Source organism: Malaclemys terrapin, chromosome 8 (assembly GCF_027887155.1).
Source record: "Malaclemys terrapin pileata isolate rMalTer1 chromosome 8, rMalTer1.hap1, whole genome shotgun sequence".
NCBI classification, from domain to species: Eukaryota; Metazoa; Chordata; order Testudines; family Emydidae; genus Malaclemys; species Malaclemys terrapin.
Window position 1 is genome coordinate 20,901,774 of NC_071512.1, and position 27,868 is coordinate 20,929,641.

At 47.3% G+C, this 27,868-nt stretch overlaps 1 protein-coding gene across 1 annotated transcript in view; it reads right to left on the bottom strand.

The window, feature by feature from the left end:
- Nucleotides 1-27,868, bottom strand: part of STK10 (serine/threonine kinase 10) — an 80,997-nt gene that overhangs the window by 35,230 nt on the left and 17,899 nt on the right. The window contains exon 2 of the mRNA XM_054037835.1: nt 22,942-23,106. Coding sequence (XP_053893810.1) covers nt 22,942-23,106 — 165 coding nt within the window. The remainder of the gene's footprint in view (nt 1-22,941; nt 23,107-27,868) is intronic.

Genomic DNA, 27,868 nt, shown 5'->3' on the forward strand with positions numbered 1-27,868 from the left:
GGTTGAGGAAGGTGGCAAAAAGCAGGATTTGGACATTACACAGACAGGATTTAAAGCACAAAGGTTAATGATCTCTCAGTCATTCACATGCCACAGGGCAGGCACTCTGGTAGTCTGGTTTAAATGAGGTTCTGGGCAAGTTAAGACAATCGTAAAAAGAATTGTTGACAAGAGTCCATGTTTCTGCGCACTGATTATACCTGTAACTCATTACAAGACTTTGGCTACAGATTAACCCTTTACTCAGTCCTATTTTCACCTGTTTCAATAAGCTAGCTAACTATACTGTCTTTTCGGCCAATGTCACCCTGCAAATCACAGGTAGCCTGGTACCACCTCATTCCATGAACGATGCCAATGTTAATACCCTGTTTGCTCCCATTTCCTCTTCCCTGCCCTGTGCTATGCTGACCTGTCTGGATATCGTGCCCTCCCCATGACACATCCCGCCCCTTAACTCTCCCCAGTCCCTTAAACAAACCCTCACTTCTTCCCATAGAGAAGAGTTTAATAATTCAAAAGGTGAAGGGGAGGGAGAGAAGAAAAATCCACTGCCTATTCATCCTGCCCTCTGGCTTCCCTCAGGCATCTTTCAGAGTGCAAGCTCTTTAGGACAGGGACTGTGCATGCTGTATGGTACAAAGCACATGCCTGGCACTTAACCCTTCAGCCACAGGGCACAGCGGCATTGCAAAAGGCATGCTACACCAGGATTCTAGCCACTCCCTAAGCAAAAGCTTACAGGTTTCGTACAGGCTGCAAACCAAAGATCAACATGCACTGTCCAGTCACCTGCAGCCCTAACAGTGTCTTGCAGAAGCCAACCGGTGAAGGCAGCACGTTATTCGATAGCTGTAGCCCACGAAAGCTTATGTTCAAATAAAATGTGTTAGTCTCTAAGGTGCCACAAGTACTCCTGTTCTTTTTGCGGATACAGACTAACACGGCTGCCGCTACTCTGAAGCCACTCAATATTTATAATCCTTGGCAAGCACAGGCTCCAGTGCTGCTAGGATGCAGATTGCACAGCCTTCTCAGGAAGCTGCCTCCTAAAACTACAAAGGTTGTTTTGGAGATGTGGCTAGCCAGCACAGCCCCCTTCCCCCTCAGATCAGGAGTCTCACATTCAACAGTAGGGCCAACAAAGTCTGGGCTGGCTTTCTTATGAGCAGTTAGGAGAGGGGGTTTGGCAAACATCCTGTTTATAATAATTTTTTCAATGCAACAAGTTCCTTAGCAAAGCCGGCTGAGCCCATCCACGGGTCTGAGCTCCAGAAGAGGAAATTTAGCCTCAACAATAGCTTTTTCCCCCTCCTCACTCAAATTGTTAAAGCAGTCACAAATCTCCGGGGTTACACTCTTCAGTCTTTGGTTAACACTTTGTGTGCAGCAGCACCCAACTACATGCTGGGTTTGTATTAGTTTTCATCACAGAGGGACCCAAGAGACAAAAGAGACTGCTGACCACATGCTGTTAATGCCACCAGAAATCGCAAGGACCACTGATACAACAGAGGGTCTAGAGAGATCTCTTTACCGAAAGTGCAACAAGCAATCTCTTGTCTAGCCCTGGCACTAGATTCTATGATGGGGGCTTTGCCCCCACCACCTTTGCCCCCAAATTACTTACACACACTCACGCAGCAAGGAGAGTATTTCAGACTCTTGTAGCCACTACAGATGTTGATAGGTTGCGGCCAACTGCACAGACCTGAGCAGGATGTTGTAATGAGATACCCCCCAATGCTGATCTAGTTTTCAGTTTAATGGGAAGTCCTGAGCTGCAACAAAGGGGTTAATTTTGTCCCCCAGAATCAAGCACATGGGCACAACCCACCTTTTTATGATCACAAGGGAGACTAGACTCAACAGAATCTTGCAGCAATAGATGGGCATCTTTTATGTGGGAGATCTGATCACTGTTGCATGTTGGTGCCAGGCAAGAGCCCTGCCAGGCAAGAGCCCTCCCACGCCCTCTCCTGTGCACTCGGAAAGCTCAGCGAAGCAGCAGGAAGCGGATTTTAAGAGAGTTCAAAGAATCCACACTCCTTCCAAGTTTTTTCAAACCGCCGCAGAGCACCTGTCCCTCCCCTGGCTCTTTGCGCAGCCAGCCAGCAGCTGTATTTATGCAGAAAGGGCCAGAGGAGGGACACGCATTTCCCATATGGTAAGTGTGAAGCTCATCACACACACACACACACAAAAGTGCACATTTAATGTCAGGAGTGCTTCTGACTCAATGATTATAGAGCTCGTGCTGTGTTACCAATTTGCTCTTGCGCAGAAAAAGTAATTCTCTCAGTATGTAAAGAAGGAATGGTGCATTGGACCCCCTGGGCTTTCACTCCAGTAACAGCCCGATAAGGACTCTTCAGATTTGGTAAAAAAGAAGCCAGAACAATCCTCATTCCCCAAGCCCACAATAAGTGAACACACCCAGTTTTCCAGCAAAGCTGATGAGCACACAAAACCCAGTAACTTGCCCGTACTCGCACATTTCCAGGAGCTACTCAATTTTTTAATACAGGGCCTCTGGCTCCTAGGGGTTTGCTGAAGTCATTCTAGTGCTCTGAAAAAATAAAAACTCACATAGGACAAGTGTCGCTTTTTGCATTTACCACCACTTCTACTAGAAGCTACAGTTCATTGGTGCCCTGCCACAAAAACATTTGAGAAATGTTCTGCTCCCATCAAGTCACACTTAAGGACAAGCACTCCCCAAAACAATGTCACAGCTAAGAATGAAGAGTAAACCGTGTTTTTTCTCACCCACCAGCCACTGTGTTTGCCCATGCAGAATGGGTGTGGAACAAATTTGATGGAAGAAGTTGGGGGAGGAGAGGAAGCCTGCTAAAGGGTTTACAATGAAGAGACCCAAACCTGCAAGTCATCAGATTTTTGCATGGTTTCTGGTTTCAGATGAACTTCCTTTCTCTTTCACGGAGCTCTCTTGTTTGCCCCTTCCATCATCCAACAGAGTAGGAAGTACATTACTTTATAAATGGCTTCAATCTTCCTGTAGCAAGTTTAGGGAGCTCATTCCACACAAGCAGAACTGTTTTTTCTAGGGTGTGTTTAAACTCAGGTTACTAAGGTATGTAGCTGCTCTCTTTTTTAAAAAAGTTTGCATTTATTTGGTCTATAAATTCGCATGGTGAGGAGCAGCTGATGTCTCTGAACTATCACTAGTTGTTGTAATTAAAGTTGGATTAAATGAGTCAGCTGACACAGGCGGGAAGTGTCATCTGGGGGGGTTCTTGTGCAACAAGAGCCTGTCGTCACTCCAGCTGCCCAAAGTTCCCTGGGAAGGACACTTGTGTTCCCCAACACAGGGAGTGGAGATTGCTCGATAGGTTTGGCCTGGAGAGAGATTAAGAGTTTGTATGGGGAAGGGGGGAGCGACGAACCCAGCTTTGTTTGGATCAATAAATTAAGCCTCTCAATTAAGCCCTCTTCTTGACCAGCTAAGAGGCATGAAGGGTCACATAAGCCTATGGACTGAGCACCCCTGTGGTCTCAGGAGGGACATCTCCAGGTCAAGGATGAGCCGTGGTGATCATTCAAGACCAAGTGGGGAGCCCAGAGTCAATAGAACAGTTTCTGCCCACCTACGATGCTGCAGAGATGTTATCTTTGTGGCTGAACATTAAGCAGACTATTGCTTCTTAACAGCAACGCTGCTCTGGAGTGTCAAGGCTGCTATTAGATGGTACAAACTGTGCTAGGCAAATTGACAGCAGTGTTTAAAAGCTCCAGGTCATCTCCCTTCATTAAAACATTCATTACTGAGCAGTTCACAACTCCTGGGTGCTGGATTGTGTACACGCCCCCAGGCATGTATTCTCCTCGACCCCAGCCACATGGGCTGAACAGCAGTAACTTCCTCTTCAGAACTGTGCTGAGGTTTTTAACCTTTACCGCTAGCAGCGGGTGCTTTTCGCACAATTCGACTACAACAAAAACAATAAGCAGTAGCATCCTGCAGCTGTGTGTGCTAGGTGGAGCCGGGTTTGAAGCAGGAGAAGGCTGTGCCTCCGTGCCACAACCACCTTTTAGCGTGGCACTCCCACACTCTTTGCTATACTACTGCAAGGCCTATGTGGGAAGCTTACGATCTCCCCATCACATAACCTGAAAGTGCTCTGGGCACCATCCCTTCACATTAGTCCTGTGACACTATCAAACTCATTTATCTGGAAGGCTAGAAAGTGCCAGCATTCCAAGGGTTAATTTCTAGGGAAAGGGGAAACCACTTGATGGTGTGGTGGGGGGGGGGGAGGAAGGGAGGGGGGCAGGAAATGTGACAGTGCAGTGCAGAGAATCATCTGGTGCTGCTGGCTGCAGATTCACTACCCGGTATAGAATGTTTACAGCCTTATAAGTAAACACACTGATGCGGTCTTTGGTGGTGATGGGTGAGATGTGAGGCCCACGTTTTTTGTCCCATTTACAAGCTCCTGCTGTTAAAGCTAGGTACTGCCCGATCTGCTGCAATATGTGCTTCATTTACACCTATACAGAAATTAGACTAAACTAATCATATACTTTCCCCCTTCCTATGAATTCCCACTAAGCCTGCACCTAACTCACTAGCAGTGGCTAGTTATGTCTTGTTTTTAGGTTAGTTCCCACATCAGTTTCCCCTCTCCCACCCCAACCTGGCCCAGTGTTAACATTGTTCATGCTGGAGCAGCCATCCTTTAAGAGACCATGTTGCCACTGCAGATCTGGATTAAAAAACAAAAGGAAACCAAGTCGTGGGAATGGTGAATGGCGGGGGAGAGGAAGAGACATACACTTGTAATGACAAAGCCACTGTGTGCCTATGTATGTGTGATCATGAACTCCCAGCTCAGCGTCTGTATCTCGGCCTGGAAGGCATTCACCCATATTTCCTGTTGTGCCTCAAAAAGCAGCAACCATTGATGTTTACAGCCAGATGGAGCGATCCATCTGTTTGAGCAGCAACAATCCTGACAGGTGTGTGCGCGTGGGGGGGGGGGGGGGGGGAGATAAAGAGATCTATTTCTCCAGCCCTGCAGGGAGTTTACCTACACCCCCTTACCAAGTCTGCTTGAAACCACAAGACTGTTTAATTACAGGCCGGGGCAGTATTTCTACAACAGTGTGGCTGCCACCTCGGCCCAGAAGAGGATTCCATCTCCTCTCTCCCTTTCCAAAGTTATCCCTATAAATTCAATATTTTCAAGGAGGCCTCTGCCTACGGCAGGAAGGCCAAAATTCTCCCATGTGCTGAATGAGCAACCCATGCACCCCTCAGAGCAGGGCTCTACTCTCAGTGACCTGCATTGCCAAGCAGGCTGCTGCATTCTGAACCAACCAGAGACTTTTCAGATTCAGTGTCTGCATTCCTAGGTACCAGGCATTGCAATAACTACTCGTTACCAGCAGTTTCAGTTTTTCCATGTTTAGAAGCATAGTTGCCACGAGAAAAGTGGCCACACAGCAGCAGAGAGGAGAAGAGAATTCTCGCCTGCATACAGGGCCGGCTCCAAGCACCAGTGCAGGAAGCAGGTGCTTGGGGCGGCCAATGGAAAGGGGCAGCACATCTGGGTCTTCGGCAGCAATTCAGCAGCGGGTCCCTTGGTCCCTCTCGGAGAGAAGGATCGGCCGCTGAATTGCCACCGAAGAATGAAACGGCGCAGTAGAGCTGCCGCCGAAGTACTGCCGATCGCGACTATCTTTTTTTTTTTTTTTTTTTTTTTTCCCCTTCGCCGCTTGGGGCGGCAAAAAAGCTGGAGCCGGCCCTGCCTGCACAGTTCACTGAAGTAGAGCTGATTTGAAGAGGGGAGGGGGAAGGAGCAGGACAGAGTCAGGAGCACGTGGTACTGAGGTGCGTTAGTAGCAAAACGTGTTCAGTTTTGTAGATCTCAACAAGAGCTGAGGTTTCCTGGCAGATAATCACACCCACTTACTGGAAAAGCAGAAGCAACACAGCAAATAGCAGCAAGCCCTGTGATTCACAGACTTCTATTATGCAGTGCTGAGTTAGTCAAGCCTGAATAAGGAATCTCGATTCAGCACATATGCTTTACAGCAGGACAAAAAGGTAGATGGGGTTCTCTCGGGAGTCCAAGATAAGGGGGCCCAGACTACCTCAAAAGCTTCTGGTGTCACAGGGGAGAACAGATAATTGAGCCCTAGATTAGAGAGAGCAGGGTGGGGGAAATCAGGAAAATGGTCAACAGGGATTTCCACCTACTAAATAAAAAAAGCCTTTTGGATTCCACTAAACGTCAGGAATGACTCTGACAGAACAGCCTCTTCCTGTTCTGTTGCTCAGGAGAGATTCTTCCCGTGAACAAAATTCAGAAAAGTGGGGCCTTGGAGTTCTGCTTTCAAGTGTTGAGATACAAAGTACAATTCTGCTCGGAAAAGCAACTTCCTGGGTGCATGTGTCAGCATCCTCTGGCAACATCAGCCACTAACATTTTCACCCCTTTACACTCATTAGCAAGGCAAAGCCAGCAACACTGAGTGAGAATGGGATTTCCCTCCTCGTGTACATCAAGCTGATTAACACAATTTAGTAAAGAATTACACCCAGGCAGCCCACTGAAAGCACAGAGTTCTCAGTAATGTCTGTAATCCCTTATCACAGTAATGATATTGTGGAAGGAAAGAACCCAGCTTGACTCTCAGAGTCCAGGCTGCATTTGCAGGGTTGGCAGTGAGAACATTTCCACTTACAAAAACTGAGAACATGTTCTGAAAAACAAGAGACAAGAAACTCCACAAGACCAATGTTATGTGGCGTCACTTTTCTGACTGCAACCTCTAAGCCACATAAGGGCAGGGTCTGCTTTAATGGTAAAGAGACAGTCCACGCCCTCCTTCCACTGTAAGGAGATGGAAAGCAGGAGGGCTAATAATATACTGGGGAAAACACTCTTAAGCAGTGTCAGTTTGCGTGAAAACCACCAGTCATGTTCTGTTGATGAAATTTCAACAGCGCACTTGCATTAGGTAACACCCGGTTGGTTGCCTTGGTAATAATCATCCCCATCATTGGTGAAGTCTTTCCATTTTCATTTCTAACAACCCAGTTCCTCTAACTGATTGCATCATCTGTGATTAACAGAAAGTCACCCCACTAGCTTCAGAGAAAGAAAGAAAGAAAAGCAAAGCAGGTTCAGGATGATAAAATCCATTCAATCCCTTTAAACAAGTCTCAAAAGGGGACTGGAGCTCTTTGGCACTGCAGTTAAACTGCGGAGAAAGAGAAAGCAAGTGCAAAAGATTTCAGCTGCAAACCTGGCACCACCCTTCCTCTGTTAAAAAGAGCCATGGCCTTTGGTCCATTCCTTCCCCCTCCGCCCAGTCACCCTGCAATGCAAACATTTCAGACCAGTGTCCCTGACATACTCTGGGTGCAGCACGTATTCCCCTCCCACTCTCCCCAGCGATACATGAAGCTGGAGGAATTCACCTTTAGAACAGTATCCTCTCTGTGAACTATCCCAACCCACTGAAAACATTTCCTGCTTTAGGTGCAGGATAGAATCTCCCTTCGTAGCACCCAGCCCAGGAAAGGATCATGTTTCCTGGCAAGCTCTTTACACAGAAAATGCTGGCATCCTTTCACCACTTTAACAAAGTGACTCTTGAGGTATTCGTGTTGGCAGAGGCGGAAGGTGTGGTTCAGAGGCAGACCAGTCTCCAGCAGGCTGCTCCCCGAGGGGACATAGTACTAACTCTCCCCTCTAGACTATGCACAGACACAAATTAGCAACTTTCCTTAACCCATCCATGATGCTCTTTCAACATCCATTGGCAGAGGCTGGGAGGCACTTGAGTGATGGGAAACAGGTTGGTCTCCAATCAAGGAGAGTCAGGCCATCTCTAGGACACTCTGGACTTGAATGAACAGATTAAATATACACAACATTTTAGGGAAGTTTCTTCCTGTGGATTTGTGGTTTTGATGCCAGAACAGGATAAGCAATGTAAAAAATCCACCATCCACAAAGAGGAAAGAGAACAGTCTTACTGGGTTGGTAAACTCCAGCTCTCTGGGCTTATTTTAGCACACCAGGTTTAACTAAGACTCAAAAGTGGCTGCAACAATCCTGGGAGAATCCACAATTACTTTGCACCTCAAGAAAGCAAGGTCTGCGGAGGACAGAAGGGTGAAAAGCATAGACAGCACTTCATGTATTTGTATTACGGTAGCATTAAAGGCCTCAACCCAGATCAGGGCCATATTATCCTAGGTCGTGTACAAAATGCAGAAAGGGACATTCGCTGCCCCAGAGCTCACAGTCTAAACCAGGAATGGCCAAACTCACGGATCCTCCGAGCCGCATACAATAATCTTCAAAAGTTTGAGAGCCAGCGCGCCTGCCAGGGCTTGAAGCTCCCGCTTTGCGGCAGGGTGGTGGGGCTAGAGGCGGAAGTGGTGGGGCTAGGGGTTGAAGCCCCCAGACCTCCCTCCCTGCTGGGCAGAGGCCCCTACCTTCACCACTCCACTGCAGGGCAGAAGCCCCGAGCTGTCCCCAGTCTGGTAGGCGGAGAATGGGGGAGATGCGGGGGCTCCATGGGCCACACTTTAACTGCAAAAGAGCCACATGAAGCTCGGGAGCCGGAGCTTGGCCACCCCTGTCTAAACAGATGAGACAAAACACAAGATGAGGAGGAAACAGAAAAATAGGGACTTGCCCAAGGCCACTCAGCAGATTGTTGGCAGACCTGGAAACAGAATCCAGGGCTTCTAAGATCTAGCCTAGTGCCCTACCCATGGGACCACACTGCTTCTTCCAAGCTTGTACATCAAGGTAGGTGAAGACCAGCTCTGTTCATTGGAGCTGCTGTACTGTTGCAATGTGCTTCTTCCGTTCCCATTGCTGAACATCCCTGTAGGACTTTGACAGCCAGCTACTTCCGTAAGGCAGACTCCCTAGTATGACCTGGGCTACAGCCTGAACATTACAGACCAGTTGAAGATTAGCAAAGCCTGACATTCTTCTGTGTCAAAAGTAAACAAAACAGGCAGCATCCTACCGCAGTTATCAGTTTCAAGAGGCTTGGCCCTGGCTGAGTCTTGCTAGAACATAGCGTTGCTAGATAAGATCAGCAGCGGATCATATATTAGAATGAGCCATCAATAGAGGTATTCCCCTTTCTCCAGCTTTTTGTGCAGTAAGAACAGAAAAAGCCGATTCAGTCTCATTGAAAATCCAGATCTACTGTACCTGGGAGTCTGTTACCACCTTGCTCATGGCCTCCCAAAGCTCATTTTACGTAGATCAGGCCTCTCCCTCTCTCCATATTCTATAGCAGGTATGTGTGTGTGTGCGCGCGCGCACACACACACACACACACACACACACACAACTGGGCAGCATTTCATGATGGGGCAGGGGGGTGCAGAAGTTTAAACTTGTGGAAAGAAAGTATTTGCCCTTGACAAAATGAGAGGGCAAAAGTAATATTCACATTATGATACAGAACAAGCAGACTAAAGGAAGCAGGCCAAGGGGAGGGCAGGCTGTCAATCTGGCAGGGCAGTGGTTCTCGAACTTCATTGCAGCGCGACCCCCTTCTGACAACAATAATTACTACATGACCCCAGGAGGGGAGACCAAAGCCTGAGCCTTCCCGATCCCTGCCACTTGGGTGGGAGGGCCAAAGCCAAAGGGCTTCAGCCTCAGGCCAGAGGCCTGTAATCTGAGCCCCACCGCCCAGGTCTGAAGTCAAAGCCCGAGCCCTGTCGCCCAGGGCTGAAGCCCTTGGGCTTCAGCTTCAGCCCTAGGCCCCGGCAAGTCTAACGCCAGTCCTTGGCGACTGCATTAAAATGAGGTTTGCGACCCACAGTTTGAGAACTGTCGTGGCAGATGCATGACCAAGGTTTGATGCAGAACTATGAAGCTGGGCAGTTCTGCCAACCGTAAGAGGAGACACTCCATTTGCCACAAACTCACCCTCCTTAGAAGAGCTATTAATAATGTAAGAGAACATCTTTTCCCTCTGCATGCTGACTGAAAGCTAGTCAGCTTCACACTGCTACAAGTTACATCCCACAGTTAACTTCCCTCTTTTTCCCCCAAACACCTGGACTATCTTCTTCAGGAGCATACGAGAGCGTAGAATACAAAGTTGTCGGGTTTTGGTTTTATTAACTACTGCTCATATAAACTGGCCTCAAATTTGACTAAATCCACTCTGGGTTAGGTTTGTTTTGTTTTGTTTATTTTTAATCACATAAGCATTATACTGATCAGTGAAAGTCAGTTTCGATTTTGTTACAAAGTCCAGGGGATATCCCTGGTACCTTAATCCACATTCCTTTTCTCAATAAAAGAATCTAAAGTCCAAGGGTTAAACTCCCATCAGAAGGCGAAATAAAGATAGAAGAACACATTCCCACACCTACTTAGCTTGGCACCTTTATCGGTGCCCTCCTGTTAGCTGCTTTCCTAATACATGCTGGAAGAGAGGGGTGGCAGTTCCACTGCTTTCAGGCTCTGAATTTGGCCCATATGATGCTTGTGAGCTGTCGGTGAACCGTCTAGCACATTTAACATCAAGACTGAATGTCCTTCTAAGAGAGATGCTGTAGCTCGCCAGTAAGTTCCTGAGCAAGAATGTATGACCTGTTTTATGCAGGAAGTCAAACTAAATGACCATAATGCTCCTTTTTGGACTTAACGTCTATGAATTTGCCTATATAGCCCCGTGCCCCTGCAGGATCCGCTCCAAATGGCCCAGAGGTTTAGAGAGTCTTTCATAAACTCTATTTCATAGAATTCTGCAAGGTCAGCATCACACCCACACAGAAGTGCACTAAGGGCCAACGAACAATCAGCATCCACTCCACCCCATCAGCTGCGCTCTCCCTCCTAGGCAGCAACAGGCCCTCGTGTACACTAGAGATCTCTGGTTACTCCATAAAATAATAGCGAAACCCTCATTGCTAATACAGTAAAAACCCAAATGTCAACAGCTTGTCTGACATGGCAAATATTCTGTAGGTGGAAGTGAAATAATTAGCTCTCTGTAAGACAGGCAGCTACAAGCTTGCCAATATTCTTTACAAGAAAAGGGCACTATTTACCAGGGACTTGAAGTATAATAGATCATTTTCCCAGAACAAAATAACCTCCAAGGCGAAATATTTGGAATAAAAAAAATCAATCCCCATCAGCAGGGGAAGAGGCAGCAAGACAACAGGTCCAAAAAACCAACCAAACAAAAACCACCACACATCTTTTTGGACTTCACAATGGAGAGCTTCATCTATAATGAAGCATGAAGACTATAATCATACCACCACCATGACTACTTAACTCTTATATAGTACTTTTCATCTGGAGCTCTCAACGTGGTTTACAAAGTTGGTTAGCATCATTATCTGCATTTTCACAGATGGGGAAACTGAGGCATGGCAAGGGGAAGTGACTTGCCCAACATCACACAGCAGGTCAATGGCAGAGCCAGGAATGGAACCCATCTCTCCTGATTCCCAGTTTGGTGCCATATCCACTAGACCGCACTGCCTCTCATTCAACATTCCCATGTTGGATGGATGTTGAAATGCAGAGTCCCTGAGGGACTGGAATGGAGCTTGGTAACAGTCTTTTCACTGCTAAGTAACCACTTCAAACATACTCCAGGCTAGCAGCAACCCACAGTCATCAGCACATGAAGGTACCCTCCAAATAAATTGGTTGTCCCAGTCATAAAGTGATGCTGTGAACGATGCTATCACAGCAGTCTCATCATTACCTTGTGTTCCCGTCTGTTGTATCCACCAGCTGAGCTGCAGTCTTAGGCTTGGTCTATACTACACAGTTAGGTTGACATAAGTGCAGACCTAACTATGTCTACACTACAGCCTTGCTCCCGCCAATATACGTGCCCTACTACACACACAACTCCACCTCCACGAGAGGCGTAGGCTTATGTCAGCGTAGTTAGGGCAACGCAGTGTTTGTGTTGACGCTGTATTCCTTACATTGGCTGCTGGCTAGAGCCGTGAAATTGACAAGAAAGCCCTCTCCCCAGCTGGGCCTACGCTCCGAGCTGTCCCCCAGGCTCCCGGCTTGGGCTGCCCTCTGAGCTCCCTGCTCTCCACTGGGAGTAGAGCAGCAACGGGACTTCAGGTGCAGATCTCCCCACCTCAGGTAAGAAGCCTCAGGTGGTTCTCTCCCCCCCCCCCCGTCCTGCCTTCCCAGCAGGGACCGAGAGCTGGGAAGTAGCTGAGCTCCTGGGGGGGGAGGAAGGGGGCGGGGGCGCGGGCGCGGCTGCTGTGCAGAGCTGAGAGCCCAGGCTTTCAGCCCCTCACACTGCCTCTCTTCAGTTGGTGGAAGTGCTCCTGGTGAGCACGTGCACCAGCGACAGGAGGGTAGTGTAATTACTGCTGTGGCTGTAAGTCGACCTAACATAGGTCAACTTAGATTGTAGTGTAGACACGCCCTTAGACTAAGCTCTTCATGGCAAAGGCCATCTCTATTATACATCTGCACAATGCCTAGCACAAGGAGGCTGGGGTCTCTAGGTGCTATCACAAATATAAATAACCAATCCTCCTCCCCTCTGCAGTGCAAGGTGGGCCCTAAAGGGGGCGCTGAAACACACTGGCAGAGAGAGGCATTGGCAGCACCTTGCATTGCTGCTCTTGGGTGGAGACAGACAGTTAACCTCAAAAGGCACCTTCCACAAACATATCCCTTTAAATAAATAAATGTTTAAAAAGCTATTTTAAGTATCTGAGCACAAGTGCCAGTCTGTGCCCAGCCACCTCGTTTAGTAACCAGGGAAAGCTCCCTTCTTTGCATTGTCAGGATTAAAAAAAAAAAAAAAAGTCCTTTTAGCTGTGCAAGCCACTAACGCACAGATCCGTATCCCAGGTACTCCTCCGAGTCAGACTCGCACTCTGAAGTAGCAAAACACTTCCTTGAACTAATGACTGAGAGCTGGGGAGGGACATTCCCATTTGAGTTCAAAACCAAGCACAACACAGGTTGAAATACTTCCGATTTAATCAAATGGATGCAAAAGGCAAAGGCAAAGACAAGTCCATTGCCCTAGTAAGCCAGAGTTAGTTTCTTTGGCCATCACAGGAAGTTTAACTTCCGGCCCATTGGTGTTTCCACTTTCTGACCTGTCAGTTTGATTAGTCTCATTACTCAGCGTCCCCGTGGGAAGAACAGTTCAAAAATACAAGCAGGCAACAGATTCCAATCACTGCTCTGGAGTCAGGCATGGAGCACGCCTACGGCTACTGGGAGCTGCCATCTTTGTGAAGGGATGGGTTACTTATGTCACTTCACACTAGGGGCATGAGAACTGCAGTATCCTGTTTTCAAAGGAACAAAGCTGCATGACTCCACTTTGTATTACAAAGGATAAATTTGTAGGAGGATAAATGCAAAGCCTGACTGGTAATTCATGAGTCTCCCCCTTCCATCTGAGTGGCCAATCCCAGTAATTAGTGCCTTTGAGATTGTGCTCTGGCCTTTAAGTACCCAACTGCAGAGTTTGCTGCTGTGGTACTTATCCGGCCGCTTCACGCAGACCAGAGGCAGATTGATAATGAGAAACCACCTCTCCCCCTTTGTTGTGCCCTAATAGCTGGGCTAACATGCCTGGTCTGAACACCTGGGACAAAGCCTTTGCTGTTGGAGGGTTCTCAACTGGAATTTACTCCCCACACTGATCGTATATGGCTTGAGTTGGTTGGCCCAAGGAATGGTTTAAAGGCCCCTTCACTCAGGCTTTTGCCTGACGGGAGGAGGACTAAAGATTTAATAGCTAAACATTCAGGAGGAGCCTGTCAATTTCAGTTAAGGTTCACCAATTTGAACAGTCCAATGTTTGTGCCTGGAAGGTGATGGGTGTAGGTGTGTTTTTAAAGGAAACACAGTTTAAGATAAGCTGAATTACATCAAGCACACGTTTCCTGACATTTTACTGACACTATAGATTACAATTGAATTTTTAAAATGTTACTTCGTTAGGATAGCGGTTATTCACTTTTTGCACATATCTATCAGCATTTCACAGTTGAGAGCCACTAGTCGGTTTCCCTTCTGTTTCTAGTCAGCTTTGAGCTTTAGGGCATGGCTACATTTGCAGATGTAGAGCGCTGTGAGTTAAACCCGCCTTCGGAGAGTGCAGGAGGGAAAGCACTGCAATCTGTCCACACTGACAGCTGCTTGCGCACTGGCATGGCCACATTTGCGGCACTTGCAGCGGCATTGGGAGTGGTGCATTATGGGCAGCTATCCCAGCATGCAAGTGACTGCAACGTGCTTTTCAAATGCGGGGGGTGGGGTGGAGTGAGACAGGGAGTGTGTTGTGTGTATGTGGGGGGGAGAGAGAGAGTGGGTTTTTGGGGGGCTGAGAGCATGTCAGCATGCTGTCTTGTAAATTCAGACAGCAGCAGACCCCTCCCTCCCCCCCACCCTTCCCCTCTCTCTCTCTCTCTCTCTCACACACAGCATTCCCGGCTGTCAGAAACGGAGCTTTCAAAAGGGCATATCCGCATTCCTACAGTGATTCAAAACAATGACAAGAATCGCCACTTGATTTAAGGGGATTATAGGACGTTTCCAGAGGCTGATCAGAGCATAGTAATGCAACAACTCATCCACACTGGCGCCGCGGCGCTCCAGCGGGGGCGCAGCAAACGTTATTCCACTCTCCGAGGTTGAGTACCACAGCGCTGTAGCCGTGGAGTTAGAGTGCTCTACGTGCCTTGCAGTGTGGAGGGGGAGTGAGCTAGGCGCCCAGAGCTCCTTTATTGCACTGTAACTCGCAAGTGTAGCCAAGGCCTTAGATTCTCCTAAGTGATCACAGTGCTAGGATGCTTGGGTTGGAAACACAGCAGGGAAAATGTTTATTTGCATTTCTTAATTGTTTTTATGGAATATTTTTAAGTCAATGGAAACATTTCCATTGCTCTCAGGGGTTTGTAAAAGCACTTTAAAAAAAAAAAGAAAAAAAAAATCTTCAAGTTAAGTCCAGAGAGGAATGCTGTAAGATCAAAGCTGCAATTTATCACTCATCACAGGATGGGCTCTCAGTTTGGTTTTGAGTCACTGTATTGTCCCCACCTGGAAGTACCTTCATTAAGATCAATTTATGTGCAAATTTTATGTTCTTGGCATTTCATTTAATAAAGTCAGTGATAGTGCACGTAGGAAGTAACATGGCGAGATAGGATTTACCTCCATCCCATCTATAGCGCCCTCATATTTATGGGTAATGAAATTAAGTTCCCAGGCTAGTCTTCTGAAAGCGTTGTGCAGGTTTCCTTTGAGCACTGACAGGTCAGATGGAGGGATCGCTTGGTGAAAAGTGTTCACCCACAGGGCATAGCGTGTTTTTGTCTTTTATCATTTCCCTGGGTGAGTTCATAAAGAAACAAACAAACAAACATGTCTCTCGGGTACAATAAAAACTGACATTCACTAGATGACCTAGATAAGGCAGAAGCACCCCACCTCAAAGATAAATATTCCTGCTGCACCTGTAACTTTAAGTTTGTCAATACTTTGGAATGTATGACGTTCTGGTCATATACCAGGTGTAGTCACAAGCATTGGAAGACTCAGTGGAACAGTGAGCCTGCGGTAGCAAAATACAAGGAGCAGATCCTCAGCTAGTATAAATTGTCATGGCTCCACTGATTTCAACACCAGCTGAGGATAAGCCCCCAGGTCCTGGCAATTTCACACTGCGCAAAAAGCCAATCGCTCATTTAAGCAATCTGCAGGAGCCAGTTTGTGCTACCCTGTTCCAGTCCTCAGAGTGAACGACCTGGATGTCAGAGTCCAAACAAGCATCCCCCACAAGCCGAGGATGTGCTAACGCACAACAGCCAGGCAGAGATTAACTGGATCATGTAGCAGTCACATCTGAGTTCTAGGGCATCGGTAAGTATTTAGGAACAAATAGCGCGGCTAGTGAATCCTCTGCCATGCTTGTGCAGTGGCTCTCTGGTTAGACCAAGTTTGGGGTGAATAATAGTGACACAGATACAAGCATTGGTTGATGAGAGACCTAACAAGGGCAGGAACTGTGCTGTCTCCCCTGTGCTGCACTGAGGTTTATTTAGTGTCAATCACAGTAAAACTGTTCAAAACACTTTCACTACAAAAGCACAAGGCAGTGCGTAAAGCACCAATTTGGACCTGCAATGCTCCTGCTAAGTAAGATGTTAAACATTAGAACAAAACAGTATTAATCTCCAAGGGAAAGGACTCTGGGGGAAAAAACATCCTGGGAATGTATCTTGTACACATGGTATCTGATGAATACACCTTTCTATGGCTCAAGCTCACTGTATAAGGGATAATATTTCCCTGGTATTTAAAGTTGTTACAGCTGGACTTAACATAGTAAATCTGATACTACAGTGTCAGCTTTAAAAAAAAACAAACAAAACATTATTTCCAGTTAAAAGTAGTTAAAAGCCACCCAACACCTCACAGGACTCAGTACCCTGGGGCAACAGGCAAAGAACTTTTTATGATGATGCAGGATTTTCAAGAATGCTTGGTATGAACTGGTACAGAGAAAGGGAACAGAAACCTGCTGAATGCACCATCTTGGTGCCATTTGCTTTTGACAAGGATCTTTGAAGCTGGGCGTTCCCAGAGCAAAGGCCATCACTAGAAACGGATGCAACAGGACATACTAGTGTGAAAAGGTTAATTTCATATCCAGGACTTCAGTTCTCCTCTCTAGTTACATTAGTCTTATTTTTGCCTACACTGTCCCTCCCCAACCTCACTGCCCCCTTGGATGGCTTCGACAGAGTGTAGCCCAATGTTCTTTCCCTTTTTCCCGCCCAATTAGATCTGGAATGCAAAGACAGGGACATGATATATTCCCGGGGACATGGGACATGTGATAGTGCCATATGGATAGTTACATACGACCGGAATTCAGGAAGCCCACACAATGTCCATGCAATATGCACAATGATCGAAACAAACATGTTTCTCTGCTCACTGAAAATTCAAAGGGTTTTCGTGGTGGAAGTGAAATACTTGCAAGGTAACGGAATCTACTTCAGTTAGGTATTTACACATACAGAGCAAGCAAACTAGGCCAATTCCATAAACTGAGCAACTAAGCCAAGCCATTAGCGAAATAAACTCTGATGGCCTACAGATGTGCTCTGGCAAAGGTAAATTACCGGGCTAGGGCAGCATGAGGTTTTAGCTTTGGTCTCAGGAAAAAGCTATTTACACGACAATAGGGTTTTAGTTACATAACCACAGTTTATAGCAGCAAAGCAGTAAAAGTATCCCACCCACAGCTTACTTCAATTAGAACCTCACACCTTATGGAAGAGCTTTGTAGACATTAATAGGGGTTAAAGCAATAGGGTTTTATACAAATTACCCTAAAAATCTATTGATTTAACTTAGGTTTTTCAACCCATCTGTAAAATTCCATAGCAGGGAGATATGAATGATCCTCTATCCATTCTATAGAATGGTCCAAGAAACCTCTGGGTTTCTTGCCTGGTTTTACTTAAAAACAATGGAAAAACTCCCACCGACTTCAACTGGCCCAGGATTTCACACTGAGAGGTTCTAATTCTGTATTAAGTTCACAGCACTTTTCTATACAGGATGCAAAAGGGATATATTTGTTACTGTTAAAACAGACTGTCAAGCTGTAAGCCAAACTCCCTCTCCGGGGGTCAAAAGTCAGGTGCTCAGAATAAAGGCTGGTGGAGAAAACGTCAGTCCAAGAGAAGTTCCGCCCCCACCCACAAGAGAACACACACTTAAACAGATGGAGACATTTGAAAGTAGGAGGCTGCAAAGCTCCTCTGGCCCAGGGCCATTCCTTATCTGCTCGAAGCATTTCTACAGCTCCTAACACGTGCAGTATCTAAGGCCTTGGCTACACTTGGGTGGCAGCGCTGTGAAGCGCAAATGTAGTCATGCCGCCAGCACTGTAAGAGCTCTCTCGCAGCGCTGCATGTACTCCACTTCTCCAAGGGGAGTAGCTTGCAGCGCTGCACTCGCTGCGCTCGGGGGGGGGGAGGCGCGTTTTCACACCCCTGAGCGCAGCAAGTTGCAGCGCTGTACAGCACGAGTGTAGCCAAGGCCTAGAAGTCAATAAGCAATGAAGAAGACAGTGCATCCAACAGCTACTATATTCTCTCCCCAAGAAGAGAAAGTTCAGTAGTGCCAACCTCAAGCATTCAAAAACCATGAGGCCCAGGCCCCAAAGAGTTGAGATTATTTTTAATAATAGATATTGGGGGCAAGTGGCGGATTGCCTTCAGGTTCCTGAGCCTATAGGCTGCACTCAGGTCACGTTTGCAAGCTTTGCTCCCCACCCACAAGGGCTATAAACTTGCTTTTATTTGCATGAGGGTCTCCACCCTCGTTTAGTGCCCCAATTCCAACAGCTGGGCTTTACGAAACGCACACCAAATATCGCCAGGCTCGCGATAAAAATCATGAGAGTTGGCAACACTGCAATTCTGGGAGCTTCTTGGGGCTGTTTATAAGTAGCACAAGCTTGCTTAGCTCTTGCCCAGAGCAGAAGGAAGTGAAGTGAGTCAGTAACTATTGGCACGGTGCCTGGAGCACAGCATCATGGGGATGTATTGCAACTTAAAATTCCTCAGCGCAGAATGTTGTAATGAGGACAACTCCATCCCATAAAGTTCATGGAGTGTCCAAACTCACACTGTTTACACCTGTGGCCTGCGGCAGGCTTTCACTCTCACACTCCAGAATGCAGGGGCTTCTTGTCACTCAACTTTACATAGCTCAGGGGTTGCTAGGGACCAACATAAGGGTGAATATTTAGTTTAAATGAACCTACTTCAGGGTCGGGAGCATTTTATCCACTTTCCCCCGTGCAGAAGTTAGCGCCACAAACACCGCACTTAGCTGCCTACCGAAAATGAGGCAAAACCCTGACCCCCAAACATGGGAACTGCGAGGGCAATGATTGGAGCTCACAGCAACGCTAAAAGCGGATGCTGCTGAATCCCAGGTTTCTTCGCATCTTTTCTTTATTAATTCAGGAGCACTTGCTCTATCGGCTCAGTTAACGTCTCAATACCGGGGCCAGCACTGGAACATGGACTTCAGTCTATTGAGACTTCAGTGTCTGTGTTACGCAGGCTGCAGCTGTAACCCACGCACCTTCGGGACAGAGATAAAATGAGTCTGCTCTACAGCCTTAGCTAACAGCCAGTAGCTCCTGCGGTAGAGGCTCATGCCCTAAGCTCCAGAGGCCCCAGATTCGATCCCGCCCACCGACAGCCAGGGTCGGTCAGCATTACACAGCAATAAGATACTGGGAGCGGAACGTACCACCGACAGGGAGGCTGAGTAAGTCATGACCACTGGCCGGGCGAAGCCCTGCAACGCCTCTACACTTGGGGCACTCCTTCATGCCACTCTCAGAACCCTGGGGAACCCCACTGCACTGCTGATACGGCACAGCACTCAGATTTCCTTCCGCTGGAGTGTTCCAACAGGGCTTTGCTCCTGCACTGACCGTCTGAGCCAAAAACGCCGTAGGTTCTGCCTCTCTGGCTTCTGAACACCTCCAGGAGAAAAAGTTTTTACACCATTTTATTTACCAGAAATGTATGTTCTTAAAACAACAAAATAAACCCACCCCCATTTGGATGCAAACATTCCCCTGCAACGTTTGCAACCCAAAAGCTGCAGCCTTGTATTTGTTGCAAGAGAATCTTGGAAATGTTGTTTGAGGCTAGGCTCTTGGGTGGGTTTGTACTCAGGCAACTAGCCTGAGCAGCGACCACACAGCTATTTTTGGTAACTAGCTGAATCAGAGCTGGCACATGTCTATCCAAGCACGGAACTACACCTCCTAGCTGCAGTGTAGATGTAACTAAGAGTGGAACTTCCTGGCCTGTTTACTTCCTACGAGCCCAGTGAAACACAGGAGTAGTTAAATGAACAGCATAAATGGTGAAAGACAAATGCCACTTGCAAATAACCAAAAATAGAACACTAGCCACCTAACAATGGACAGAGGTACAAGAAGATTTCCCCTCATGGGAGGTTTTGATACCGGGATATCTTGTTTCATTAGTTTCTAAAGGACCGTTTAATTTTAGTAGGTCAGCAGACAATGACACATTACTCAGTGCTTTGCAGAGAAAAGCAGAGCAAAGGGGAAAGGCAGAATTTCCTACAGGAAGGAAGGAAAGCTTCCTACGGAGGGAGGAGGTGGGAAGAACAAGCTGATGTTTTAGAAAACAGAGGCCAATAAATAAATCAGGCTGACTAGTTAAAGTGAGGGGAAGCTGAAGGAGGTAGAAATGGAGTGGGGAAGGTACAGAGCAGTAGTTTTCAAACTTTTTTTCTGGCGACCCAGTTGAAGAAAATTGTTGATGCCCACGACCCAACAGAGCTGGGGATGAGGGGTTTGGGATGTGGGAGGGGCTCAGGGCTGTGGAGTGGGGCTGAGAATGAGGGGTTCAGGGTGTGGGAGGGGGCTCTGAGCTGGGGGGCAGGCCCTGGGGTGGGGGCACAGATGAGGGCTCTGGGGTGCAGGAGAGGGCTCTGGGTTTGGGGGGCTCAGGGCTGGGACAGGGGGTTGGGGTGTCGGAGGGGGTCAGGGTGCAGGGTCTCGGGTGGGGCCAGGGATGAGGGGTTTGGGGTGCAGGAATGGGCTGGGGATTGGGTTTACCTTGGGTGGCTCCCCGTCAGTGGCGCAGCTGGAGTGCAGAGGCAGGCTTTCCGCCTGTCCTGGCGCTGCGAACCGCGCTGTGCCCCGGAAGCAGCCAGCAGTAGGTCCAGCTCCTAGGCGGAGGCATACAAATGGGCTCCGCACAGCCCTTGCCTGCAGGCACCGCCCCCCAGCTCCCATCGGCCAGAGTGCAGAGCTGGGGCTCGGGCAGCCTAGGAGCCAGCCTTGCTGCTGGACACTTCCGGGTCGCATTGCGGTGTCAGAACAGGTAGGGACTAGCCTGCCTTAGCCGGGCAGCATGGCCGACGGGACTTTTAATGGCCCGGTCAGCGGTGCTGACCAGAGCTGCCGCAACCCAGTGCCTTACATTCCGCGACCCACTACTGGGTCGTGACCAGCAGCTTGAAAATCACTGGTATAGAGTAAGACAAGTCTGGTCTCTAATCCTGAGCTTGTCGATTTGTTTGACTTTTTGATTTCTGGAGAAGTCACAGTGTCAGTAGACTCCCTGAATTGCCTCATGAGGATGTTTGCCTTTCACTTTGCTGGAAGGTTAGAGATTTATTTTGATGCTTGAACCTAACGTGACACTTAAAACGAAGATCAGTTGCCATCTGAATGCTAGTTCTCAAGACAACGTGCAAGCCGTCTTCCCTTCAGAGTTGCAGTGCTCATGAAAAGGAGGGTTTGAGGCTCACATTTAAGAGCTCAAATGCTGCACATTTAACCTTGATTTATGGCAAGCCACAGGAGACAGGGAGAGCGTTAGTGCGCTTCTCAGAAAGGACACTGATACAATGCTGGCACGACAGGCTTCGGTCGGGGCTGCATCCTAGCATAGTCTAACGTGAAGCAAGAGACCCTGGCTTTAGCATTTCATCTCTCAGATGCCAGTGACCTTACCAGCTAGCAGAGTTCCACATTCAGATTTCAGAAGTCACTAGTTTAAGTTTAACAGTGAGGGTAATTAATCACTGTAACAACTTTCCAAGGGTCGCGGTGGATTTTCTGTTATGGGCAATTTTTAAATCAAGATTGGATGTTTTTCCTCAAAGACATGCTCTAGTTCAAACAGGAATTAATTCAGGGAAGTCACATGGCTTGTGCTACCAGGAGGTCAGACTAGATCAGAGTGGTCCCTTCTGGCCTATAATCTATGAATAGAGAGTCTTCAGGAATCTGCTGGGAGGCTGTGAAGATGCTTGAGGGGAAGGGCATTAAGATTGCTCGGGAACACAGCATCTTGCACGCTTATGGTTTGACATTATAGCCATGAAGGCTTCTAGGGCCACCCAGATGTAGTTGCAAGAAGGGGCAGCTGTACTGGCAGATGTGAACAGAGAGGGAACAAAATACATTGGTGAAAGATCTACATACATCCCAATTTCTGGAGCCCCATACAGGCATCCTCACTGACACGTACACCACAGTCTGAATCCAGCAGGGAAAGGGGAATCCTTCTCTAGCACCACAACCCCTTCTACCCTCCCTGCAGCCGTACGCTGAATATCAGAGGGTTTTCCTCTAACACAAGGGGAATGATTACTAAATAGTGTATGTTGTCAGAGAAGGGGGGGGGCAGGAGTGTACCATTATAGAGCTGTTCTTCCAGTTTTACGGTAACTGGCCACTGAAGTAACCAGTTTGATTGCATTTTATGTTACAGCAACAGAATGCCCAGAAGTTTTAAGCATATATGCAAGGAGGCTCATTCCAGGTGAGGGCTTTCCACATTTCCTGGAGCTAAGTTCTTAGCATCAGTTCCTACAGAACTGTACCACAGAAGCCTAAACTGCAATCATGACTCATGCCATTTAGAAACCTGTCCAGATTCCTCTTAAATCAGGTTCCATAATAAGAGGGGCTGGGTGGAGAATTGGGGGACAGAAGGGGGCGCAGGGAGAAAATGGGCTTTTAAACCTTTTTGTAATCTCCAACAGGAAAACGAGGCTCTTGCCCTACATAAGCACTTGTGAATGGACAGAACATACAACCACTGCAGTGTTTTTCCTAAGGAGAGAGTCTCGGGAGCTTGTCTGGGCAGTTCCTAAGCAGCTCGTCCAATGAGAAGAAGGAGGGAGACCCGGTGACTATGAGAAGTGTCTAGTGCACACTTTGTGCCTTGCTCGCAACTCCCAGAGACTTTCAGAACGTCAGAGGCTCTACGGAGGTCGCTTTGCCATGAGCCAGTGTGTTTTGCCTTCCCAGCACAGCATGGAGAGAATGAAGAATGTACAAAAGAGGGGATGGCATGCAGTAACAGCCTCTTACCCACAGTTTGCTGTCATGATAAAATGATCCCAGGAGCTTGACAATGTATGGGTGATCACAGGTCGCCAAGATTTCAATCTCCACCATATAATCCTCCAGTTCCTCGTCACTCTTAGCCTCGATGACTTTTGCAGCAGCTAATGCCCCTGTCTCCTTATTCTTGGCCTGTAATGTTAAAACCACAGTAAGTACATGGACCTAAGGAAAAAACAAGATGAGGCTTTGGTGTTAACCCAGTCTCCTTTCTCCCAATTCTCACCCTCAACTCCTTTAGGAAGTGCCTGCTATAAAAGTGGGGAGAATGCAGATGCAGCTTTGCTACACAGACCCAGGGATAGGATTACTGATGTAAGGTGACAAAAATCCCTCTTACCTTTCTCCAGTTTCTTCGTCACCACCACTTCACTGCAGGAGGGAAGATGCTTTCCAAGAAGTCAAGAGACAGACCCCATCAATGTTACCGTGAAGGAGTTGGAAGCTAAGACTGCCCTATAGCATAAGATATAATGGCCTGATTTTCAAAAGTCTTACGGGATCCACAAATCCCCTTGGTTTTGGCGAGAACTGCAGTGCTCAGCATCTCGGAAAACGCTGAGACCATAAAGAGTTACAAAGCAAAGCCTCCTGCTGTATAGCTCTGAACCAGCTCCAGTCTTGGAATTTCCCCCTGCCCCCTATACATGCTTAGCATTTGCTAATGTCGCTGTGCATAATGGAGATGGGGCCCTCAGGTAGCTGTTTGGTGGTGGTGAAAACAGGGCAAAGCTGCAGCAGAAGTTAAATCTAACTTTCCTTGACAAACTAGCACCTTATGTTTTATTGATCTTTGTTGCCATGGCACTTCTGGAAGCCTTAGATCAAGTTGGGGAAGACATGAGATATACTCCCTTGCCCACATCCTCCAGAGGGCTTATTTAACCAGTGATAAGGGCCAGATATATTAGCAACAGCTTTGTTTATCTCAAGCTGCACCACATCAGCTGAAGTGTTCCTCCCCTGGTTCTCCTTCCCTCCCTGCTTCTTAAATCAGATCAGCATGCAGAGTCACTGAAGTAGCCAGAAATGACATTCAGATTGCAAGCTTGTCTCTCACCAACAGAAGTTGGTCCAATAAAAGGTATTACCTCACCCACCTTGTCACTCAAATTATTGTCACTCTCAGTCAAGAGAAACAAGCTCTAATCGACACTTGCATCCATTATACTGCATGCTACCAGTGAGGGGAAATGCCAACATATGCAAATGGGCAGTATGGTCTTCTTTCCACACAAAGCATCAGCCTCCATCACACCAGCATCTGTGATCTGAACTACCCTGCCCCCAACGCAATTCTGCCTAGGGACTAGGGTATAATCCCCAAACGACAGACAGTTCAGGGGTGTGTTGAGACAGATCTGTACCTTTGTCCAAATGCAAGTGATTATACGATCTACTTCAGCTTTAAAGGAGGAGGGGCTGAGGAAACGGGAGTGACCACTTCCATATCGGGTCCCCAAAGAGCTATTTAAAAATCAATGTGCTGAACAGTCTGTTTTCTATGAAGACAATAATCATAGAACTGGAAGGGACCTTGAGAGGTCATCTAGTCCAGTCCCTTGAACTCAAGGCAGGACTAAGTATTATCTAGACTATCCCTGAAAGGTATTTGTCCAACCTGCTCTTAAAAATCCCCAATGATGGAGATTCCACAACCTCCCTAGGCAATTTTATTCCAGTGCTTAACCACTCTGACAGTTAGGAAGTTTTTCCTAATGTCCAATCTAAACCGCCCTTGCTGCAATTCAAGCCCATTGCTTCTTGTGCTATCCTCAGAGGTTAAGAAGAACAATTTTTCTCCCTCCTCCTTGTAACAACCTTTTATGTACTTGAAAACTATTATGTCCCCTCTCAGCCTTCTCTTCCTCTGACTAAACAAACCTAATTTTTCCAATCTTCCCTCACAGATCATGTTTTCTAGACCTTTAATCATTTTTGTTGCTCTTCTCTGTACTTACTCCAATTTGTTCACATCATTCCTGAAATGTGGCGCCCAGAACTGGACACAATACTCCAGTTGAGGCCTAATCGGCGCGGAGTAGAGCAGAATTACTTCTCATGTCTTGCTTACAACACTCCTATGAATACATCCCAGAATGATGTTTGCTTTTTTTGCAACAGCGTTATACTGCTGACTCTCATTTAGCTTGTGATCCACTGTGACCCCCAGATCCCTTTCCGCAATACTCTTCCTAGCAGGGCCGGCTCCAGGCACCAGAGCAGCAAGCAGGTGCCTGGGGTGGCTAATGAAGAGGGGCGGCACGTTCGGCTCTTCGTCAGCAATTTGGCGGCGGGTCCCTTAGTCCGTCTCAGAGGGAAGGACCTGCCGCCGAAGAATGAAGCAGCATGGTGGAGCTGCCACTGATCGTGATCGCGGCTTCCCCCCGCCGCTTGGGGCGGCAAAAACCCTGGAGCCGGCCCTGCTTCCTAGGCAGTCATTTCCCATTTTGTATGTGTGCAACCGATTACTCCTTCCTAAATGGAGTACTTTGCATTTGTCCTTATTGAATTTCATCCTATTTACTTCAGACCATTTCTCCAGTTTGTCCAGATCATTTTGAATTTTAATCCTAAACTCCAAAGCATTTGCAACCCCTCCCAGCTTGGTATCGTCCTCAAAACTTTGAGTGTACTCTCTATGCCTTTATCTAAATCATTGATGAAGATACTGAACAGAACCAGACCCAGAACTGATCCCTGCAGGACCCCACTCGTTATGCCCTTCCAGCATGACTGTGAACCACCGATGACTACTCTGGAAACGATTTTTCCCAACCAGTTCTGCATCCACCTTATAGTAGCTCCATCTAGGTTGTATTTCCCTAGTTTGTTTATGAGACGGTCATGCAAGACAGTATCAAAAGCCTTACTAAAGTCAAGATATACCACATCTACCGCTTCCCCCCCTACCACAAGGCTTGTTAGCCTGTCAAAGAAGGCTATCAGGTCGGTTTTACACAATTTGTTTTTGACAAATCCATGCTGACTGTTACTTATAATGAGGGACAGGTCTGAGCAGTGGATGCATTTTAGTAATTGAAGCCACATACACACTGCTGCTCTCTAAGGAGGTTATTGACAGGGTGGTTCCTCTGTTCGCAGCCATGCCGTGCCAGCAGCAGGCTGCTTGAACATCCATCCGGGAATGTTTGCAGCATTGTTTTTCTTATTACTTTGCTCTTCCCAAGGCCCCAGAAATAATTTAAGAGACTGAAGTCAACAAATGCATTATGTTAGCCAAGCCACTTGTTAACAATTGACAGACATTGGTCTCCCAGCCAAGCCAACCGCTCTACAAAGGCAATGGTAACAGTGACACACTAGGCACTTAAACATCTGCCTGACTGATGTGTCCAATACACAGGGCACAAAGCTGGGCATAGGATGCGTGGGGGGGTGGGGGCGGAAGGGAGGTCTGACAATGCATTTTTCTGCTCACATGCCCAATGGCAGCTTGTTCCCACTCCCTGAGACATCCATTCCTCCCCTCTCTCCTGTGTTCTTCCCCCTCTCCTCCCCAGAAGCCAGAGTACTCTCAGCAGCAGCTCGAAATTCTTCAGAGTCCCACCCTCCAGGGTGCAGTGTGGGGTGTCACAGATCAGGATGTTAGTCAATTTCACTTGGCTGGCAGTACATTTGCTTTAGTCTGCTCTGAATGTGAGTGCCCATAGGAAAAAAAGCTTCCCTATAAGGCATAGAACTGCTAGCATTCTTCACCCAAAGGGGAAGGGACTGGCTGTTGGCTATCTGACTCAGGAAGTCACACCCTGCACAAAGACTGTTTTCACAATTTCACAGAATCAGCAGTTTGAGGGGTAGTAGAAATCCCTCTTAAGTCACCCAGTCTATTTCCCTGTCAAGGCAAGAGTTCTCCCTATGGTGCATTGCCTAGTGCTCTGTCCACTTAAAAATAAAGTGTCCCATGTACACTGTATGTATACCCCTCCATCTGAACAAGCAGGGAAACTTGGTGCAGAGTATTCTAGCCAGGCAAGCAACTGCTTTCATACAAGAGTTTGGCGTGATGCATTCAGCCATGACCTGAGAGAAGGGGAAAGCCACATTTCTGTGTTATTGTTTGAGAGGGAAATGCTGGCAGGCTCCAATTATGATCTACCTTGTTGCTTTCTCTTTTTATGTATCTGTTTGGAAGGCCTATGCAGAGAGCTTAGAAAAGGATTAGTTCCCAGCATAAACAAAGTAGGTCCAGCTGAATCAGTCTCTCTCAATATATGGTTGTATCATCTAAACTAAGTAAGTGGCCTGGCAGAGGATAAAAGAATGGAGGGGAAACTGCAGAAGCGTGGAGAGAGTTTACCGTAGAAGAAAGTAAAGTCTTCTCTCTCCAAACAACAGATTTGTACTCTAGCGGTTTTAGAAGAATCCAGCACTTGCTGACCCAAATACACCCAAAGAGGATGAAGTGGGTGGTGACCCTATTTCCATTAGGACATGTAAAACTAGCTTGAGGTTGGAATAATTACAAGGTGCCTCTAATTTTTTCCTCTTAAGTTTTAAAGAATGAATTACCACCAGGACACTGAAAAGCAATGGGCGGGTAAGTGGACCGGTGAGAGAGACAGGAAAGTGCTGCCTTCCAAATAGAGTTCTTTCAAAAAAAAAAAAAAAAAAAAAAATGGACAATGATGACTGTACAGAGCAAGAATAAATACCCCCATAGAGCCTCTGTGTGCGTTAGAGGCTGGTGGAGATCTGGGAGAGGAAGTATGTGCTGTGAGAAAAGGTGTGGCTTCCCTTTGTGGTTACAACACTACGCATGCACTTCCCCTCTGATCAAGGCCAGTCAAACTCAACATCCTCCAGTGCCCCGATGCACTTGAGAAGCACCTAGAGACCCTGCACTCAGCTGTCCTCAGCAGTGGCATTGTTT